General features: G+C 40.7%; 1 protein-coding gene across 3 annotated transcripts in view; it reads right to left on the bottom strand.

Annotated features, from left to right (window-relative positions):
- EYA1 (EYA transcriptional coactivator and phosphatase 1) overlaps positions 1-14,140 on the bottom strand; it is a 265,134-nt gene extending 250,994 nt beyond the window's left edge. For all 3 annotated transcript variants that reach the window (XM_078687154.1, XM_078687153.1, XM_078687155.1), the window contains exons 1-2: positions 14,023-14,140; positions 11,906-12,033 (exon numbers count right to left, since the gene is read on the bottom strand). In XM_078687154.1, coding sequence (XP_078543280.1) covers positions 11,906-12,029 — 124 coding nt within the window. In that variant the 5' untranslated portion in view covers positions 12,030-12,033; positions 14,023-14,140. The remainder of the gene's footprint in view (positions 1-11,905; positions 12,034-14,022) is intronic.
- Between the last annotated feature and the right edge of the window lie 5,752 nt (positions 14,141-19,892).

The following is a 19,892-nucleotide window of genomic DNA, read 5'->3' as shown; positions in this document are numbered from 1 at the left end:
TGAGTTCCTAGCAATAAAATATCCTCCGAGTTACATGGCCTTATAAAGGAATTTAGTATTTGGCCTAATTTTCGTTAATTTGCAAAGATTCCATTTGTGACAGTTAAATTGTGGCATCGGGATGCTGGTTGCCAGATCAGAAGACAGTGCGAACTGTAAAATTCTGAGCAGAACACTAACTGCCTCTTAAACAACTTTAAGAACTGTATGGATGGTTAGCTTTTCAGCTCCCTTGCACCAGAAATTCAGTGCCTGAAAAAGAAATCACTAATTTAAAACGAGAAATGTATGTATTTAATTAGTGCAGTGCTGCAATTCTCTACAGGAGGAATGAAATACATTTGTATTTTACTGTAAATTTTAAACAACGAAGTCAACATGAACTTAGAGTGACTGCACTACTTAAAAAAGTTTCATTTTCAAGCTGTCACAAGTGTGTTTATTTCAAAAGTACAGATTACACCCTTTTTCCTGCATGTGTATAGCCTAACATTTCTTAAATCTGTGGGCTCAAGATACCAAAGCCCTAATTTAGAGATTGGCAGACAGGATATTCCATCCGCCAAATTGCAAGTGTCATAGGCTATAATACACTTGTAATACAACAGACAGGACCATACACCACAACTGTGATGAGTATTCTGTTTATCCATGAAAACTCTAAACAATGCCCCAGGTATTGATGGTTGTAAGTCATGATTCAACAGTTCTGGAATTACCTCAGAGTAGCTGTGGGTATGTGTGTTACCACAATAATTGTGTAGTTTCCAGATAAAACCACTGAAAGGGAATTTGTGGACATTACCAACAAATCTTCAGTTGATGTACAGCATCAATACAACCAATATTCATCTGCCAGAAAATATGTTCTGCAAATCTTGCTCACGTTATCCACTATGGTGAATAGAGTGGACAAGATAAGGAAGAGGAGCTGCTGAATGCCACAAATGATACATTCTTCCTCCTCCTTGTGATACTCAAACCTAGTGTCACCACCTTCCCTCATTTAATACATCCCTATGGAGCCATCAATATATTAACTAATGAGATACAACTGGAGGTTGTTTCCTGCATGTTAGGTTCCTGTGTCATTTCCATCAGCATACCATCAACTTGCAAAACATGGTGACTCATGGGCTCATGTTTATTGGTTACAGGGAAAACCTGGAGAATGTGAAATCTCAAATTAATCTTTTATTCTACTGGATGAAAAACCTCTCATGCTGCTACCTATGTCTTCTTTGGGTCCCATCCTAACACTTAAAGGGTTCCTCGGCACAAATGTTCAATATTCTGCTAAGGCTTCTGATTTTTCTTGGGAGAGTTGATCATTCTCAACTTTATTCTACTCAAAAGAGGTGAAAGTGGAGTTCAGGCCATGGAGAACATGCATGCTTCTGTAAGTCCCCATGTGCATGTATCTTTGTGTTAGATTTTAGACAAGGCTCTGCGTATGCTGTACCAGGCTCATGCAGTATATAAATTGTCCGTCTGAATTAAAATAAAGCTGTGTTAATAGAAGATAAGAGCATGGTTCCTTGCCTGTTTTGAAGGCAAGCTAATTAAACTGTTTACCTTGAAATATGCTTCTTCTTTGGTGCCATTCCAGAAGTGGTTGAAAACTAAACCTGGTGGCTTAAATGTTTTTTTAGACAGTGTTTATTTAAAAAACTTATATCAAGTGTACTGACACTCGTGCTATATTTTCAGCTATTTTCTCTCATTTACACCATTAAGAAAAGAATAGACGACCTATAATCACGCAGGACTCTATGACACAACAACCATGATTATTCACAGTCTTTTATTTTCTGAAGCCAATCAAATATGCCACTATTCATGAATTATACATATATTTTAAATATGGGAAAGATTTCGCTGGGATGCTGTCTGGCTACATGTAATTGCTCTGCAACAGAATTTGTAGCATAACATACATTTGCCAATTAATGTGATTTCAAAGAGAATCAAATAGTTATATCATTTGAAGAATATCTCTTTCTGAGACATAACCATGCCCTTCATCAAGGTGCTAAAGATATCATTCTGTTAAAAAAAATGCTTTTGTTATATTATAAGAGGTGAAGCATCTTCTTTTTGTGAGAAACATGGCAGCTCATCCTTGGAGGCTGGCAGGACAATATTATAGAGAATGGCTATCAGTTAAACATATCCGGACTCTCTGGCAGGGATATTAGATTCTCAAATGTCTGGGTTAATATGTCATTTCAGGATGCACTCAAGTAACTGTTAATTTCGATAGAGTGGAGGAGCCAAAAACACTATGTGTAGTCTGAAAACAGCAGCTTCAACTAAACTGAAGGGTCACAGGTTCATTGCTCTGCTACTCAATTTATTTTGAAAACAACATGTTAAAGGCACTTTTCTAAGTAACACACACAGCAAATTGTTAATGGCATGCCTGTACTGTATTAACAATTATAACCTATGTCATCTATCCATAAAATCTGAAGAAGTAGTTATTGGTTTCTACTGAAATTGAGCTACCGTTTAACCAAACTGTAGTATTGAGCAGTGGTGCACACCTGAATATAATTTATAAACAAACGACACAGCGTGGCTTTTCTCAAAGGCTTTTTTTGGCTATGAAGGAACACAACATATACTATTATTCTAAATCAATTATAAGCAATGCTATGCGTTTAAGTAAGGAAGCAGTACGATAAAATAATTTAAAGGACTATATTAGATGAAAGCTAGCATTTTATGATGGTTCCAACAAGAATTTTTGGCCAGTAAGGTATCACTATTATTACTCACCTAAAACATCAACAAATTTGGGAATGTTTTTAAAGTCTTAAACGTGCAGATCTTATCTTTTTCTAAACATAACCCCAATTACATGTGCGGTTATTTTTCTTGCACGTTTGATTAATATCTATTTATACAAACCTTTCCATTTGCTGGAAAGAAAATATATGAAGTATAAATATGCATAAACTGTCCATGGAAAAAGAAGGACTTTCTGAGGTGTGTCAGAGTCTTTGTATATTTTGCTCCTTCAGCCGTACTTTCGGAGGTGAAATATAAATTAAATGTGTTACCTTTGAAATCTCACAGGTGTTTTTTAAAAGACAATATGAAGCTTTGGAGAAAAGAGTGTTGAACTTAAACACATGGGCCATGTGCTGATCTGAACTTCACTCTGACCAGGCACTGGCCGCACTGTAGGAAGGGTGCAACTCAAGAGAGCGACTCTCTGTAGAGTACTGCTGGGTTGTATATTTGCTAACTTGAAAAACAGGAATTTGCCCTCAGTTCAGGTCATGCTGTTCTAAAAGAAGCAAGAACGAGCTCATATTGTGATTCTTACAGAGGGCAGATTGTCCTTATAACTGAATCATATAGTTTTACTTCAAAATGTCTGATCTGTTTTTAGAAGGATTTGATTGTCCACGATGCTCAACGTAATAAGGTATTTATAGACTGGAAACAACTTTGGTGCCGATGATAATTAAAGAAGCTTACATCCTATAAAACCACTTTAATCAAGTTTCCTGTGAAGGCCTTAAGGCTCAGTTGTTATTGCTTACATATAAGACATCAGGGGCCATATTTCACGTAGTGCCCAGAGTCATAATAGGCATTCAGCCTTCATTTTATTCTAGGAAACTTTGGTGTTGCTGCGGGGCCTGCAGCTGCCGGTCAGGTCTCTATTATAATACAGGCAATGCCAATGCAAAATGTGAAGCGGTGCAATTCCCAGGGGTCATTCACACAATCGCATTGGGCATGGCTCCAATGAGGGAAGACCTGGCCCTTTTTCTTAAGCCATATCGTCAGTGCATGTACAGGGGCAAACAAGCCATGGTGAGTTGCATTAATTGTGGACCACCGATGAGGTGGGTCACAGTCAGCATAAACCCACCCCGAAAACACACCGCTTGAGAAGGTGGCTTATTGGTCCCAGGGCCCCCTGGAAATTCCTCTGCAGGTAGGTATAGTCACTCACAGCAACCATCTTTTGAAGGGATTCCTGCCCTGTTTTAAAAATGTGGCTGGGTCCAGTGGCAGGGAAAGGCAGAGCCACAGTTTTAAACAGAAACTCTGCCTTTAATGTATGTGGTCTCCTCAGCACGAACTGTAAGAGTTTGCTCCTGCACCAGGGCTACTGTATTGTTTCCAAATTTGGGTGCAGTGTCCTCATCTGCGCTGGGCAATCATAAGTAAGAGTGAGCACACAGCACAGAGAGGAATAGTGCACCCCGTTTCTTATTCCTATAATTATCAGTTTACCTAAAACGCTTAAATGTTGCCTGCTGCACCTACCCTATCAAAACAAGATATTTTTATGGTGACTCAGTTTTCGAGAGGTAGATTTATATTGACTATTAGCATGTAAATTTGCAGAGATAGCATATTGTATATATGAGTCTACTTATTTTTATAAACCATCTATCATTTTATCATTTATGTTGTTTACTGAAAGAAGTACACTACAACTAAAAAACAAATATAACGCACAAACTGTGCAAAAAAGCAAAAACATCTTTCCCTTTACATGCATTAACTATGAATTAGGAGGATGATTTGGTGTTTATTGTTTGAGTAACAACTGGAACAAAGTTTAGTGTGAACTTCTCCTCTTGACAGCTGCGGCCCGTGGAGGGAGCTCCAGTAGGGCAGAAAGGCGGGCCGGGGAGGGGCAGGGTAGGGGGTGCTAAAAACCGGAATATGGATAATTGGAGGTAAGTAAACAATTTAATAAATAAAACAAATTTCGTAGCACGCCCTGCATCGCAAAATGCGATGCAGCGCGCTACAAAATTTGTTTTATGACACATACCATATTGTATGTATGCTATACCTTGCGTTTTTTAATGTGTGTTTGCATGTACTTTTCTTACTTTTTCCTATTCTACATAGCAGAAAAGTCTGCACAGGAGGAAAATAATCCCCTCTGCAAACATAGATTTATTTCGCCATAGGGAATTAATGTTTTCCCTTTCAGGAAGCATTTCTCCAACACTCTCAGCTAACCATGGACTGATCCATTCTCCATCCTACCCTGGAAGGAGTGTTAATCGAGTCCTTGGCTGTAAATGTATTATCCTTTCCAGAGTAGAGTAGGGAGGGAGAGGACTTCGGGAATGCCCACAAACATTTAAGTTTGTGGGCACTACTAAACTTCTAAGGGAAACAACTTCTAGAAACACCCACTTCCCACCCTTTGAGTGAGATTCACAGCTACCAAGATCTCCATAGACTTAGCAAAGTTTCCTGCCCCCATAAATGGTGCCTGGTCCCTAGAATCTCTATGTAGATTTCTTCCAGGCATAAAAAAGTTACATTAGTTTTAAACTTATATTTATGACCAAATGTACCTATTTTATTAGGGTCCTATTTTATCAGTGACTCGAAATATTTAAAAAATAAGACATGCAAAAAGTTGTTAAAGACAAGAAATTGAGAGTAAAATACAATCCTGCAGAATATATTGACAGATTCCATTGTCTTCCTACAAATAAATACCTGATACATTACCAATGATGATGAACCACGTGTTCAATCAAAAAGCGTTTGCAACCTTTGAATGTCTCGCCAGTGACAATAAATAGGGCCCAATAAAATAAGCGTTTTGCAACAGTGTGATATTATACATATATTCATGCATGGGTTGCTGGAGAACAATGTTCATTACAGTGATTTTACTTAGGATAGCAACTGGGAAGCCACCCGCAAAGCCTTGATATTTAGATTGTATATCACTGCTTAAATTGAACGCTTTTTTTCTAGTCCTGGTTAAATGCCTTTGTTTATAACTCCTACAATGCAAAAACATGACATAAACCATATATGCAGACAAGCGATGAGTTGTATGCTATTTACTAAATGGAGGCAAGAGATGGTTATCATGACACTCTTGAGGCATCATCTCTCATGTATCCTGGCCACTTGGAGTGTCAATTCTGAAGCACAGAATTCTCTACAAATATTTGCACCAGAATTGCTCATTTCACAAATGTATGAAGTCAAGGACATAGAGCCCTTGCTTTCATAGCAGTCAATTTCAAGAACATATACACGGCAGTGGTACTCCAACCTTATCACTACAATAAATGTGTATGACAATATGTATTAGTAGTAGGTTTCCTACATATAATCTTTATAAGGGGATCTAATTGGTGCCAGTACTAACTACTATGTCCCCTTCCCTTGCATTTAAAGTAGCATAATCAATTATTTTAATGGTGTTGTGAAATGTGATTTCACCAGTGATGTAATTAAAAATGTAATTCGTGATATTATATGCTACATCATATGAGAAACAAAATCATGAGCAAGACAGAAGGGGGCTTATAAATGTTCAGGTCACCAGAGCTGATCATTATCAATGATTTTCAGATGTTACATTTTAATCATATAATTTCAGAAAAGTATTTATTTAAAGCTACATTATAATTGCAATCCAAAACATTAAACACCTACATTTGCCGATTAATTTAGCTGCACATCCATAATACCACCAAAACATTACTAATGACTCCACACATGAAATCACAGATTACATTATATATTATATCACCAATGACATCACATTTGGTAACAACCAGAGTCAGCAACAAGATATCCTCTGAGAGTCTGGCATGTTCAGTTCCTGCAGAGCAGTGCCTGTGCCTATATTCAGCAGGCCCAGGGTGTGCCCTGCACCCCTCTCACAGTACGTGCCAAAGCAAGTGAAAGCTTTCAGTCATCCACTTTGACAGTAATACCTAGCATGTCCTGAAACCAAGGGATACTTAAAGTACAAACCCCGTTCCTGCCACTACATACATTCCTTATCTTCAATTCAGTCTTCCTCTCCTATTGCAGCACCTCTTAGATTTTTAACACCCTTGGTGTGAACTCATTGCCTTCGTTTTGTTCGTTTGTTCTAGGTATGAAAGTCATTTTCCACACCTCTTTAGTGTCCAATGGATCACCTTGGTGTTAGGGTGTGCTAACCTTGCCTGCACAAGTCTCCAGCAACATTTCTTCACAACGAAGGTTGTTAAACCTGGAGCAACAGTTCATTAATCATTGGTTCAGGAACTGGGAAGTTTGCTTTATTAACTCTGCAACTAACTGTAGACTTATATTTTTAGGAAAGGGCATTTGTTCTCTCTTGGTATGCATTCATTTCTCATGAAGTTGGTTAGGGTTGACCATGCTCATACATTGCCCAAGCAACATTTTATTTCTCAACAAGATACATGAAGGTGGAGATATGATAAACAAATCACTAAGAAACAAAGAAGCCAATGTGATCAAAAAAAATCTCAGCCAGTCAGATTATATGATCAATTCAAATGATCACTAATCAAATAATTAATTTATAAATAAATCATGTTTTTCAGATTTCTTAAATACTGAACAGATTTACACAAAACCAGGCAGATGGGTTAAGCTAGACTTCACTTTCTCGTCATGCCTTATTTGGTGTAGTCTTCTTCAGCAGTATTGTGCTTTACAAGAAAGACAAAGTCCAGTGGATTTTGAAATGCAAATGCACATTTTTAGACAACCTTACAAGCAATCCCTCGCTTAATCAATCTCCATAAAACTATACATTATCTCTGTCAGGTGCCAGTTACTTTTTGAAAAGCTTCGTATAGATCCATCATATGTGGACAAACTTAGTATTAGTGATTTAAAAAAATGCTATTATACGAGCTGAATCCAATGCAGTAACCATCTCAAGCATACATAGTTAGTTCCCTTGAAAAAAGAAACATAGCTTGACCAACCATAATGAAATTTCACAATAAAAGCATGATGCATTTTATTTGATCCTGTGCACTTTTGTTTGATTTGTCAAGGGTGTGAAAAGTGAAAGAGGGTTGTATATGAAATCTCAATGCTGATCACTTGCAAAGGGCAGACAAGAACAAAACAACCGAATGCCACCAGGTGTGACATGCCCAGTCCTGTGATTTTTTTTTTTTTGGTCCTTCTGTTTAGCACTGTTGCTGTATGTTTAAATAAAACGTTAATTCAATTTTGGGCTGGAAGGGTGAAAGGTTCACTGACATCTACAAACTTAATTAGAAATAGTCAGATGATTTGGATGTTTAGAAATTAACACTTTTATATTTAGTCATGTTTACATTTCAAATACTTTTCATAAAGTCCTTGAACTTTGCCCCGCAAGAAAATGGAAACTTAGCCTGAAAGTCGAAAGGCATGTGTATAATCGCCATGGAGGGCATGATTGTTCATGTAGCAGGGTTGGAACACTTCTCTTTTACCTCAATAAATGTGTCATTCCGTATCAAAGTTCACCAACATAAAAAAAAAAGTTTGTGAACTTCTAATGTTTGAAGTCATCTAGGCAGTATTTTAGGGCTTATTATATTTCCACAGTCACTCACTCTCACAAAGGCGCTTTTTATATGTTATATACATGACTTTTTAAAGACACATACAACTGTATGAAAATCCTCAGAAATCCAATCACAAAACATATTTTAAGGAACGTTATGGGTAGATTTACAAACTATCCTCTTCTGAAATCGGCATGTTGTGATTAGCACTAGAACCATATGGCCCATATAGTCGGCCACTAATGAAAATAGCAACGAATATAGGATTATTATTGCAGAGGTGGTGACCATAACTACACAACATCAAAGGCAATTAGTTTGTAGATTTAATTATAATGTTCCTTCACTTGTAGTGTCAGTACACAGTCATACAAACAAACAAGCCCCCATGTATTCAACTATGTCATCAGACCGAATAATAATGTTGATAGTACTACTTCTACAACTAATAATAATAATATATTTGTGTACTGCTTGCTAGTTCTTTTTCTTTTTCTTTTTCTTTAGTGTTGTATATGACAGTAGTTACTGTAAACCTCAGTGTATGATTCTCCGGAATAAGGCTTTATTTTATTTTTCATTACATCTAAAGAAATCCCCTTCTGTATTCTATTTTGCAAGTCCTCCAATACCTTGCTAAATAAATTACCAGGTGTGAACTAACACTGCATTCTGCTTCTTTTGAGGATGCAGATTTTCATGTGCATTAGATATTGCCCTGATAAGTCAGGTACACTTGCACTTCCACTTTCTCAGGACAGTTCTAGGTTACATCAAGCTACCACAATGTTTTTGTATTTTCCCACCAGTTCAGCTTTCAGTCCTGCGGTGATTAACTCCAGCTTTTGTAAGAAGTTTCATGTTACTCTCCCGCGTCTCATGCTCCTCTTTTTTGTTCTTTTGAAATGAATAGGTCATTAACAACTCGTCATGGAAAGCACAGGAAAGTGTGTCAGTATGTTTACAAACTATGCCTCAGAGGCAAACTTTTTAATAAAATTGGCTGAATCGGTCATAAAGTTTTCTATGCAAGATTAGTTTGTCTTCCACAATTCAGGTTTTTGGATTCTTTAAATTCCAGGGATCCTGGCCACAAAATTAATAATGTATGCAATATTTTAGTAAACAGCACAAGTTACTTTAATCTGCTTCAGTGATTTAAAATCCAATGCCTGCTTTAACCTGTACAATTTTGACACATTTCTATTAGATGGCTTATGAATGCTGCTCCCTGAATTGAATTCTTGAAGTGTCTGAGAGAGACACCTAACTTTCATCTCGCCCTTTAAGTATACATATATCTTGCAGGTGTTTTTAGCTGCACACTATGCCACAGGCTAAAAGTGGCGTGAATCAACCCCAACAATAGGGAATGAGAACCCTTCACAGACCTACTTTGTCAATGACTCTTTGAGTAATGCAGTAGCCTTCTTTCCCATGGTGTCTTTCATGTATTTCTGATGTGTAGACAGCCATGATGCGTATGTGTTCATAGCTTGGGGATCTCTTACTGTCTGCTATGGACGAGATTGTTCACAGAGCACCCCAGTGAGTTAGCCCCTTCTCCTTACCTGGTGTGACTCTCACAAGAAACCCTTAAAATTCTCCTGTTTCACCAACATACATCGGCCTCGTCACTACCTGCTTGGTACTGATTCTATGATGTAAGTTGCTATTCTGAGTAAATTTGCTATTCAGGCTTTATGAATGATGACTAATAAAATAGTGTGGCCAAGGTTGGGATCCAGAACATTAGCCTTTGAGGTAAACCAAGCAAGCTCTGATCTCAGTTACTTCACGTCATTAATAATATATTACAGTATCTCCTGACAGCAACAAAAAGCAACTTCTGTTGTAGGGGGGTTAACTGTGGAAATCTAAAAACTGAAAATTATAATTGTATATAAGGATTCTTTTTGACAGAACACTTAGCGGATTATGTAGATTTACACAAACTGTACCTTTCAATGTCACCTTATCAATATAATGGAGTGAAGTTGACTTTTGCAAAGTTTGTTTAAAATAAGTGCAGATATTTAATTTGGTGATTTATCAATTTAATTAGAAACAAAGCAAATTAAAATAGGCGTGTGCAAATGTTTCTTCATTTAAACAATGCAAAGCCTGGATATCATTCCCGTATTTTAGTAAAGGGCAGAGTACATCAGAAATATGTGCTTATGTACCTGTATTGAAAGGAACAGCAACTATGTGTGCTGATATTTGAGAAGTACAGTCTTTAACAGATGTTTATATGATATTGAACATCCTGTTCTATGTGTTCCCAATATATGCTCTATTGCTGGACCTGACTGCACCATATTCCACAAAATGACAGCAAACTACACTTCTAAGATACAAAGGTCGTTTGCTACTACTCTCTAGAGATTGTGAAGATTGTGTGATTGCAAAACCTTTGCAAACATTGAAAGAACAGGTTGCTAATTTCTATAGAAACTGTCCGCAGCATCCAATTGCATTTTAAAGCTAAATACCATTATCCGTCAAAAAAGAAGGCATTTTAGAAACAATAAGCATCAAAACATCTCCTTTCACCTAATGCCTCACCACCGAGGACAGTTAATTTACCAGAAAACAAAGTAAGCTCAGATCTGTCCTAAAAGAGTAGCCTTAGCTGTTTTCTGGAGTTAAATTTCTCCGTTGCACCCAAATACACTGGTCTCTGGTGGCTGGAGAGTAACCCACTGAGAAGTTATTATAAATCTGCAAACATGCACATGAATGAACTGAATTTCATGTAGTGTAGTGAGTTCAAAGCGTGTGTTTTTGTAAATGTGTGTTGTAACAATCGACATGTGATGTTAGAAATCAAAACATATGTAGGGGCTGTTATGACTTGAAACGGTTGACCACGTGGTGATCAATTAAAGGAGTCAGACATTTAAGAGGCAGCCTGGTTGGACTGCACGGCAGATCGAGACCCACGTGACTGTCTGACGTGTTCCAGTACTGACCAGCTGTACCTGCTACAGGAAATGTGGGAGCTGTAGCATTCCTTAGATGTGTCACCCACTGGGACAGACTGCACGCCCCTCTGGCTGCCCTGGGGAGGCGGTGTGTGGGCCACGACACTCGGTAAAGAGGTAGAAATAACGCAGAAAGGTGTTACATTGATGCCCGAGGCCCCACACAGGTCCAGGTCACTCCCAGACACAACCCCGCAGAATGCCACTGTGCAAATATTGCAAAAAGTTGCTCAAATGCTGGCAAAAGCCATGATTAAAAGGTCGCCCTTGGTCTAATCTTCGTCACTGTAAACTAAACAGTCTACCGTGGATGTCGACATGCGGCAGGGAATATTTAATATGCTTTACATAACGCTGTGACACAAACAAGCCCAACCAGCAGCGCAGATGTGGCTGAAAGCAAATCACATGAATTAAACAACCAAGGCCATTTCGAAAGCGTGCATCGCAGGTAATACATGCAGAATGTTCCCCGCAGTGAAATATTGCGAATATTAATGAGAGCTTCCACAGTGGACGCCCACCGCGGGTGCCAGGGAGCCCCACGCAGCGGCAGCTCCTCACCCTCCCCCCAGGCGGCAGCAGGCCACTCACCTTCGGTGCCATTCGGTGTCATGGGATTGGCACATATATGGGAGTTCTCCAGAGAGGAACTGCTGGGCGACTCGCTGCTCCCACTCAGTCGGCTATGCGGGCTGGCGAGATCCTGCATTTCCATAGACCTGGGCAGAAGAAGAGATGCGTCAGTCTTGTCACAGACGCACACACATTCTGAGGCCCAGGCGCGTTTTAGAATAGGTACAAACACGCAGCACCAGTCGGACGTCCATGTTTGCGTGTATCGGTTGCGTTTTGTCCTAAATCTAGCTCAGTCGTCACTATATTGACACATACACCACTATATATTATATACTGGTAATAGATTGAACGCCATATATCCACATACACACACACACACACACACACATATATATATATATATATATATATATATATATATATATATATATATATATATATATATATATATACACACACACGCACATACTACGGCCTCGTATATATATACACACACTACGGCCCCTCGCTGCGGGATGCCTGGCTTTCACCTTGTGGACACCCTGCCGGGGTATCTCACAGGGGAATACCTGGACGGGTTCCCTAAGCAAGCGCTTAGATACCGTGTCGGTGATTTGCGCTATATAAATACATTTACTTTACATTTACATTACATTACATATGATTCTTAACTGAATGCTTCTTTAAAAGATTGAACGTCATATATGCACATAAACATATATATATATATATATATATATATATATATATATACACACACAATTCTTAACTGCATGCTTCTTTAAGAGATTGACCGTCACGTCATATATGCACATACACATATATTACACACATATACACACACACACATATATAGATATACATGATTCCTATCTGCATGCTACTTTGCTCTATTTATTTTACACAAGGTGGTGCTGCGAGGGGAGGGACTTGGGGCAATATCCACCAGTAACAAAGAGCATTGCACACGAGACCCTGCCTTCTAATACAACTGCCTTTGAATGGTTCAGCTAAGCAAACACAGCACTTAAAGGCATTGTTGAGGCCTGCGGCCCACTGACAGCCCACGACCAGACACTCCTGCCTCATGTGTTTACCCTGGCAAACTACTTAATTGTTCCTCTGTTTCCGCTGAAACAAATGCAGCATTAAAACATTATTATGTTTGCGTTCGGGATTATATAAAGCGTGCCGAATTGAAAAAGGATGAGGGCGGCAGCGGAGCGGGGATGCATGCAGGCATTAGACGGCCTTAGCGCTGCACAGCTGTCACTGGGCTACAGGCGGCACAAGGCGACGCTGCTGTCCGCGCACACATCAACTACCACGCGGCCATTAAGCACTTATGGGATCAGCAGCGACTAAATCCGCTGGACGCTGCAAAGGGCGCTGAGGTTCACAGGCGGCAAATGGCGCAGCCTGGAGCGCGTGCGCCTCACACTTAGGGTCATCCGCAGGCCTGCTCTGCTTAGCACCTACACATATACGGTACCTCCTCAACAAACTATACGGTACCTGGTGTCTCCTCAACCAACTATACGGTACCGGGTGCCTCCTCAACCAGCTATACGGTACCCGATGCCAATACAACTGCGGTACCTGGTGCCAGAACAGAAGTAGTACCATAGCTTTCAACAAAAAATCGAAAACTGCATTTCCACCACAGACAGATATTTCTGAAGTGTTGTGCACTCATACAAATGAATATATACAGCCATAGAAAAGTCTGTTGTCAGAGTAATTGTACACATTTACTGTTGAACAACTGCCCAGGTAGACTCGCTCACACACTTCCAGGTGGTGTCTAATTTGCTTATAACCAAGATAAACTGTGAATGCTTTAATAATACAATTGCCGTTTTATCTCGCTGAATCCACACAATGGAATTGAGTCTGTGCGCTTGAACAAAAAACGGTATTATCCAAAGGTACTCGTTTATATCTACCGTGGAAGGCTGAAAAGCTGAGTAGGTGCCGTGAGGATTTAAACGGGCACCATACAGGTCTTGGGACATGTTTATCCCACTGTAATAACTGCACAATAGGCGCTACAGGGCCCCTGCGCGTTTCCAGGAGTGTGCAGCACACCACACAGAGAATACACTCAACTACACGAGCAGACGGGTCCTTACCTGCAGCTGGTAGAAACAGCAGCATCGGAACGGGCTGGAGACGTGTCCGCCTGCGATTAAAAAACAAAAATCAAACAAAGCTCAGGGTCGCTTAGGTTACTCCGCTAGAGGACCGGGGTTCAGACGGAGCAAGGGCCGCGCGCGCTGGGGCCCCAGTGGCCTGGCAGTGGATGGACAGCAGGGAGCGGGCCCGGCCTCGGTGCAGGGCACATTGTCTTTAAGTGGAGGTTGGAGCTGCGGCTTCTGTCTGCAGGTCTGCCCCCTCCTCCTCCCCGGGCCAGGGGGGAGGAATGACAGGGGCCGTGATTCATCGCTGGCCTATGACAGCTGCAAACTGCATTACCCCTCCCCCGACCCCCATGCAAAGCTGCGCGGCTGAGGTGCTTACAAGGTGCCTTCAAACGGCTCTCTTCACAGGTTACAGCGAGGTGGCCCGGGAAGGCCCCCCTCTGCCGCGATCCCTCACCGGGGGCCTCCCGTCGGACTCTTTTACAGCGCTTACCTCTTCAACGCGCAGTGCTCTGGATTTTATTGGAATGCCTTGTGTGCCCCGTATGCCAATCCAGATGTCTTTTGGGCGTTCGGCATGTTTAATTTTATTATCTCACTTTTCTCCAAATGCATTGACTATTGCTTGAATGTAACTTTATGCGTTTTTCGTTATGACGTCCATCCGGTCTATGTTCGCAAGATAAGTACTTCGAACACTACTAAAAAAATGTTTACAGAATGTACGATAGGTAAACGGTGAGGAAGAGGAAAGGTGGTGATGCGGGGCCGGGGAAATCATTATACCAGCCCTGCACGTGTTTGAATTTTTATATTGCCAGATACGACATCGCCCAACAGAAACCTTGATGGAGCGGCGGGAAAAACACAAGCAGTGCCTCGCTTTCATGTTTTTTAGGTAATCGAATAGCTTTGGGTTAGAGACACACTACACGAGGCACTGTATTTTATAACAGTCAGATAATAAACATAACATAAAATACACCCTTCTTATCGACAGCAACTCAACTCATAATGTAGGTTGTGTTTCTGTGAGAAACGGGTCAGTAAAGTCAGTTTAATGTCCCGTAGTCACTTTACTAGGGCTTTTGAGGGCAGGTTTGTAAGGGTGTGTGGACTTGAGTCCGACCTCTCTTTCTGTGGCCTGAAGCAACTCTCAGGTGCTCAAAAATGAAGCCCCGCTCTTGGTCGTCGTGTGCCCATTAAAGCATGTCATCACTCTGCCTTAAACTTCACGTCACTATACTGAAGAGGCGATAGACTATGAAAGGGCATGTGCTCTAGTGCCGAAACCGCAAACAGTGGAAATATAACATAAGCATTTAATTGCATTTATAACACCCGCTAGAGAATCGTGTGATCTTGGACACCTTGGGCTTCTCCCTGGAGTCCAGAATCCATGAACAATCTGTAGACTTTCCTGGGAGTTACACCAGTGGCACACATATCCCCACAGTGATATGCCCCCCCCTTTCTGCGGCTACCACATATCACCAGCAGGTGACAAAGACCAGGTGGGGAGAGACTGCTGCTGCCGGCCTGAAAGCACAAACACACTCTTCTGTGCAGAGGGCAGGCATTGTCTTCAGGGCTGCATTAGAAGCTTTGATGTCCCCTCCCATTCAACCTGAACGGACTCCTCTTTGAGGCTCCCACAACAAAGCAGGGGAGATCAGGCATTGTAAGTGCCACCCACACCAGCCAAGCAGACCTCACTTGGAGTATTTCGGGATTTGTTGGTTGAGCTTTTAACAACATCTTCCTTTGAGGGAAATCTGGTCTTTATTCAGCAGCCAACGCCAGGCAACACCAAGACAGTCAAGGGATTTGTAAGAAGTAAAAAAGGGGAAACACTTAGAAAGTTACCATTTTGCAACCATGTGGTACCTGCAATAATATTTTTAGATTGCTATACATACACAGACATCATACACACACATCCCAGTACACCAGAGGTCTTCAATCTGTGGGGCGCGACCCCCAGGGGGGTCGTGGAGTCCTGGGAAGGGGGTCGCAGATTGACAGTTTGCCTTAAGGGCGTCGGGCTGATTGAGGGTGCGCACGGCGGAGGCCTAATTCGGACCGAGGCGTGAAAAACAACAAAAGCCTCATTAACAAGTAAAAGGTCTTCTAAAGACCTGTGAAGTACTCTGGTGTGGCTTTGTGTGTGTCCAAGCTGTTTCAGCCGGCTCACATACACGAGGGGGGAGTGGGGTGGGGTGGTTCGGGGAGGAGGCTGTAGGGCACCCCAGTGCGCCATTGAAAGTAGCCAGGGGTGCCGCGAAAAGATGTGCACCAAGCACACAGTTTGGAAACAAATATGGACTGATACACAATAATAATGGTAATACCAGGGGGTGGAGGGCATCATGCTGCAGACAGGGATTTCTAATCAGAGGCAGCTTTTTTCTTGCAGTTTAAAAGCTGGAGTTCCAGAGGCTGGAAAAGTGCAAGGTGTAGCACATTTATTAGCAGTTCAGGCAGAGCCTTTCTGGGGAAGTGGATGGGGCCTACGGGGGAAATACAAGATAAGCAAGCAGGTAGACGGGACTGCCGGGCTGTAGGTCAGTGTGCCTGGAATGAGACTCGAAAGTGATACTGAATAAGGAAAACAAACATCCTGCAGCGATTAACGTAAAAGTAAACAGCCTGATTTTACACACAACTGCCCTTGATAATGATTTATAGCGCCTGGGAGCCACCTCCAGTTCAGCGCTGCTGGCACAAGTGGACAGGTAAAAACTCATGGCTAATAGCCGCGTTCTGCAAGTTAGTACACACATTATGGGAAGATATTTGGGTACGTTAATGTGCCTCCTGCGAAGAGATGTATAAAACCTCTGGGTTAGAGCGATTTTGGAAAGACTAACTCTGGATTAAAATGCAAACGGTGTGCATTTGCTTCCTACTTTATGGTTTGAGCACAATGCTTGCCTATGTCTGTTGCTATTAGTCATTAACATGAAATTTGCTATTTGTTTTATTCATGTTCTCCTTGCATGGACCAAGTAGTGGATGGATGAAAGGGTGGATGGATGAAGGATGTATGTATGGATGGATGGAAGGATGAAAGGGTGGATGGATGGATGGATGAAAGGGCAGATGGATGCAAGGATGAAAGGGTGTATGGATGAAGGAAGGATGTATGGATGGATAAAAGGTTGAATGAATGAATGATGCATGAATGGATGTGTGAAAAGGTGGGGATGAATGATAGGTGGATGGATGAATGAAAGGGTGGGTGGATGAAGGATGGATGTGTGGATGAAGGATGGATGTATGGATGAAGGATGGATGTATGGATGTATGGAAGGATGAAAGGGTGGATGGACGAAGGATGGATGTATGGATGATAAAAGGTTGAAAGGATGAATGATGCATGAATGGATGTGTGAAAAGGTGGGGATGAATGATGGGTGGATGGATGAAAGGGTGGGTGGATGAATGATGGGTGGATGGATGGATGGAAGGGTGGATGGGTAAAGGATGGATGGATGTATGGAAGGATGAAAGGGAGGATGGATGTATGGATGGAAGGATAAAAGGGTGGATGGATGAAGGATGGATGTATGGATGGAATGATGAAAGGATGGATGGATGGATGAAAGGGCAGATGGATGTAAGGATGAAAGGGTGGATGTAAGGGTGGATGGATGAAGGAAGGATGTATGGATGGATAAAAGGTTGAATGGATGAATGATGCATGAATGGATGTGTGAAAAGGTGGGGATGAATGATGGGTGGATGGATGGATGAAAGGGTGGGTGGATGAAGGATGGATGTATGGATGTATGGATGAAAGGATGGATGGATGGATGAATGATGGATGGATGGATGGAAGGGTGGATGGGTAAAGGATGGATGGATGTATGGAAGGATGAAAGGGAGGATGGATGTATGGATGGAAGGATAAAAGGGTGGATGGATGAAGGATGGATGGATGTGTGAAAGTGTGGGTGGATGAATAATGGATGGATGGGTGTGATAAGGTCTAACAGGCGCATATATAGTTGTCAATAGTTGTTGATGATGAGGAGTACCAGTTTCTAGAAACTTTTGTCGGAAGGGGGTCCTTACGCCTAAAAAGGTTTTACAAGGGGGTCTCGGCATCCAAAAGTTTGAAGACCTCTGCAGTACACGCTGACTACCCAAATACAGCTAGTCAGGCAATTTTACTAAAATGGTGCCCTGCTTACCTTTATGCATTGATTTTGCTTCCTACAGAAGACTAATAAACAGGAAATAAAGTCATCAATATATAAGGGTTCTTTTTAAATACCAGTTTTTCATTATTTATCCCTCAATAGTCAGTCCTCCTGTTTGAAACCTTTCTTTCTTAATTTCATATTTAAATAGGCCCTGAGGCATAGACATCACAATAAAGTAAAGAATTAGATGCATGGAAATGAGTAAGACCGGCCTACTCTGCTTCCTTGCATTCAACTGAACTTTGCCCCTGATCAAGGGTGTCCTATAACAGATTTATATATATATATATATATTCACTGAAAAAACCATAGGTTATAGACCATATATAGTTAGGAATTAGCATTTAGAAAACCTTATTTTACTCACACAAAACCATTGAAATTCCATATATAGTTAGTTGCACTAACTATATATCGCGCACCCGCAATCCACTGCTGATGATGTCACATATTACATCATTCATGACATGGTCAGTGACATCACTGATGACATCACTGATGACATCTCAAATGACATCACTGATGACATCACTGATAACAACATCCAGTGATTTTTTGTTTCTATAAAGTTTAAATATGTCTTACATATTGAAGAATGAGTGGATGTGTAAGTGTCTGGACGAAGGATTTAGTAGGTGCATGACTGACTGTATGAGTGAGTGATTAAATGTGTCTCACTGACTGCATGGGTTAGTGACTAAACTGTCTTAATTTGTGCATCATTATGTCTGTTGTTCTGTAAACTGCTGCATGTGTTGATCAGTAGCTATATGAGTAACTATATGGGTTATTGATTGATTGCCCAAGTATTTGTATGGGAGACTGAGTGTGTGTGTGGCTAGCTGGGAGGTGTGTGACTCTGTGCAGATCAATCTGTACTTGTATCAATGATTGTATAAGAAGGTAAGTATGTGTTAGTATATGTTTGAAAATGTAAGGTGCTCTATGTTTAACTGTATAGACAAGAAAATGGAAGTGTCATTGATTCTTTACAGGACTGACTAGGTGTGTGAGTAACTCCATGGATGAGTGGCAGACTGTGAGTGTCTGTATAGGTGTATGAGTGCATATGATAGTGTTGTAAAGATGAGTGATTGTATGTATGAATGATTGTATGGGTGAATGAGTGAAGGTGTGTGTAGACGTAGCAATCAGTGAGTGCGTATGTAGTAACTAGTATTGGTGTGTCAATGGTTTCAAAAATTATACTCTCTTTTTAACACTGGGTGAAACAGAGGTTATATTAAAATGTGAGGAGATGCATTGTATTGTCACATGAATGATATCATCAGTGATGTGGTCATTGATGTCAAATGAGATGTCATCAGTGATGTCATCAGTGATGTCATTTGAGATGTCATCAGTGATGTCATCAGTGATGTCACTGACCATGTCATGAATGATGTAATATGTGACATCATCAGCAGTGGATTGCGGGTGCGCGATATATAGTTAGTGCAACTAACTATATATGGAATTTCAATGGTTTTGTGTGAGTAAAATAAGGTTTTCTAAATGCTAATTCCTAACTATATATGGTCTATAACCTATGGTTTTTTCAGTGAATTTTCAAGGTTTTGTAAATGCTAATTCCTAACTATATATGGTCTATAACCTATGGTTTTTTCTGTGAATTTCATTGGTTTTTTAACA

The sequence above is a fragment of the Lissotriton helveticus genome, chromosome 4_1, assembly GCF_964261635.1.
Source record: "Lissotriton helveticus chromosome 4_1, aLisHel1.1, whole genome shotgun sequence".
NCBI lineage: Eukaryota > Metazoa > Chordata > Amphibia > Caudata > Salamandridae > Lissotriton > Lissotriton helveticus.
The sequence above is the reverse complement of the archived record's forward strand: the minus strand, read 5'-3'. Positions and strand labels throughout refer to the sequence as shown.